The 1,641-nt window shown below is 49.1% G+C and overlaps 1 protein-coding gene across 2 annotated transcripts in view; it reads left to right on the forward strand.

Annotated features, from left to right (window-relative positions):
- The window catches only part of LOC116840462 (probable ribonuclease ZC3H12D), a 25,638-nt gene that overhangs the window by 4,280 nt on the left and 19,717 nt on the right, over positions 1–1,641 (forward strand). Inside the window, exon 1 of one of the 2 annotated variants that reach the window (XM_032807196.1) lies at positions 664–898. The exons of the other annotated variant lie outside the window; for it this stretch is intronic. Within the exon in view, the coding sequence (XP_032663087.1) occupies positions 806–898 (93 nt within the window). The 5' untranslated portion in view covers positions 664–805. Of the gene's footprint in view, positions 1–663; positions 899–1,641 lie in introns of those variants that run through there. 2 annotated transcript variants of the gene reach the window in all.

Genomic DNA, 1,641 nt, shown 5'->3' on the forward strand with positions numbered 1-1,641 from the left:
TCTCTCTCTCTCTCTCTCTCTCTCTCTCTCTCTCTCTCTCTCTCTCTCTCTCTCTCTCTGTCTTTTTCTCTCGATCTCACGTTGTTGTTTCTAATTAAACGTGATTATGAGAAAAGGACCCATTATCTTGCTCGTGTTTATGACCGACATAACCTCTACCGCGACGACTTCGGCCGAAAACGCGTGTCTCGTGCGCCTTATCTGCGGGCGTTAACGCCTCATCGAGAGATTTTCCCAGCTTCGGAACTGGTTCACAAGCTCGGTATTCACGCTCTCATTGCCTTCCTCGCCTCGAGTCGCGCGCGAACGCGAACACGAACGTCGCGACGATAATTGGGTCGCGAGCGACAAGAATGTAGCCGCGCTGCACTCGTTGCATTCGTGTCAAACGCCACATACATCCGTGTCAAACTTTCCTGAATAGTATATTGCGCGCTGGCAAGGAACGTGTTTCTTAGCCTTCTCGGATGCAAAGATACGTGTATTTTCGTCGACGATAAGTCAGAGAGAGAGAAAAACAGAGTGTGTGTGATAGGCAAATTTATATATTCTCATTATAGATTCTCTCTTCTTTTTTTATAGAAATAAGTCTCTCCGTGAGACGAGACGAGGTGCTCAGCTTAGATTTTGGTTTCCGTTCGTAGATGCGGCGGTTTAGCTGCGGCTTGCTCGCTCGCCCCGACTCTACCTGTTCCTCGGCACGCGGAGTCGCTACTCAAGTAGCCGGATCGCCGGACACCGCGTTAACTTCGCGGATACGCCCACGGTAATCGCGCCCTCGCGCTCCTCTCGTTGCACCACCACGATGCACCGAGCGCTGTACCGCGCCGCACAGCTCGAGATTAAACCAGTTCAGGAGAACGGAAACGTTCTACACGGTCGTGAACGCTCGGACAAGGTAAGAAGTGTCGAGCGCATACGCGAAATGGAAGGTGCGACTTGCTGGTGTTGTTAATTTCGAGGGGGTTACATATCGTTGTTCGCATGGAGGAGGGAAGAAAACATCGAATCGTAACGTCGATTTTGGCAGATCGAGCGAGGAGAACGCAGACGACGGATTGCGGGTTCGCGCGAGATTCGTGAGCGGCGAGATATCCGAGATCCGGAATCGCGTGATTATCTCCGCCGGGATCTGCCGGTGGAGTAAAGTCTCGAAGGACGAGACAGGGACCGGAGAAAGGGCTCGGTCACGAATCACGGTTTTCGGGCTTCACGAGATCGGGCGGACCCTCCGCCGCCGTCGTCGCCGTCACGTTTTTTCGTGGCCGAGCGGCCAGCACGCGTGGTTTAACCCTGTAACCTCCTGGGGAATTCTCGCGAGTCGATCGAATCTAACTCGGATCCGTGAGATTCCCTCGGTGACACAACATAAATTGCATACGAACTTGTAATTAATTATTATCGGATACATCGCGCTCAGCTTGTATCATTTCGATCAATTTGTACGGTAATTGTTAATTTGTGTAATATTTAATCGGGGGAGGGACCAACCAATTAATCCAGAAGGGTCAGCCCGTGTGATTTCGGCGCCGATGTATAACATTTTCCTTTTTATTTTTCCTTTTTATATCTTCCTTTTTATTTTTTTTATATCTGAAGCAATATATATATATATATATATATATATATATATATATATAT

Source organism: Odontomachus brunneus, unplaced genomic scaffold (genome assembly GCF_010583005.1).
Source record: "Odontomachus brunneus isolate Ranch 3 - 2012 unplaced genomic scaffold, Obru_v1 Obru_scaffold_010, whole genome shotgun sequence".
Lineage (NCBI taxonomy): Eukaryota > Metazoa > Arthropoda > Insecta > Hymenoptera > Formicidae > Odontomachus > Odontomachus brunneus.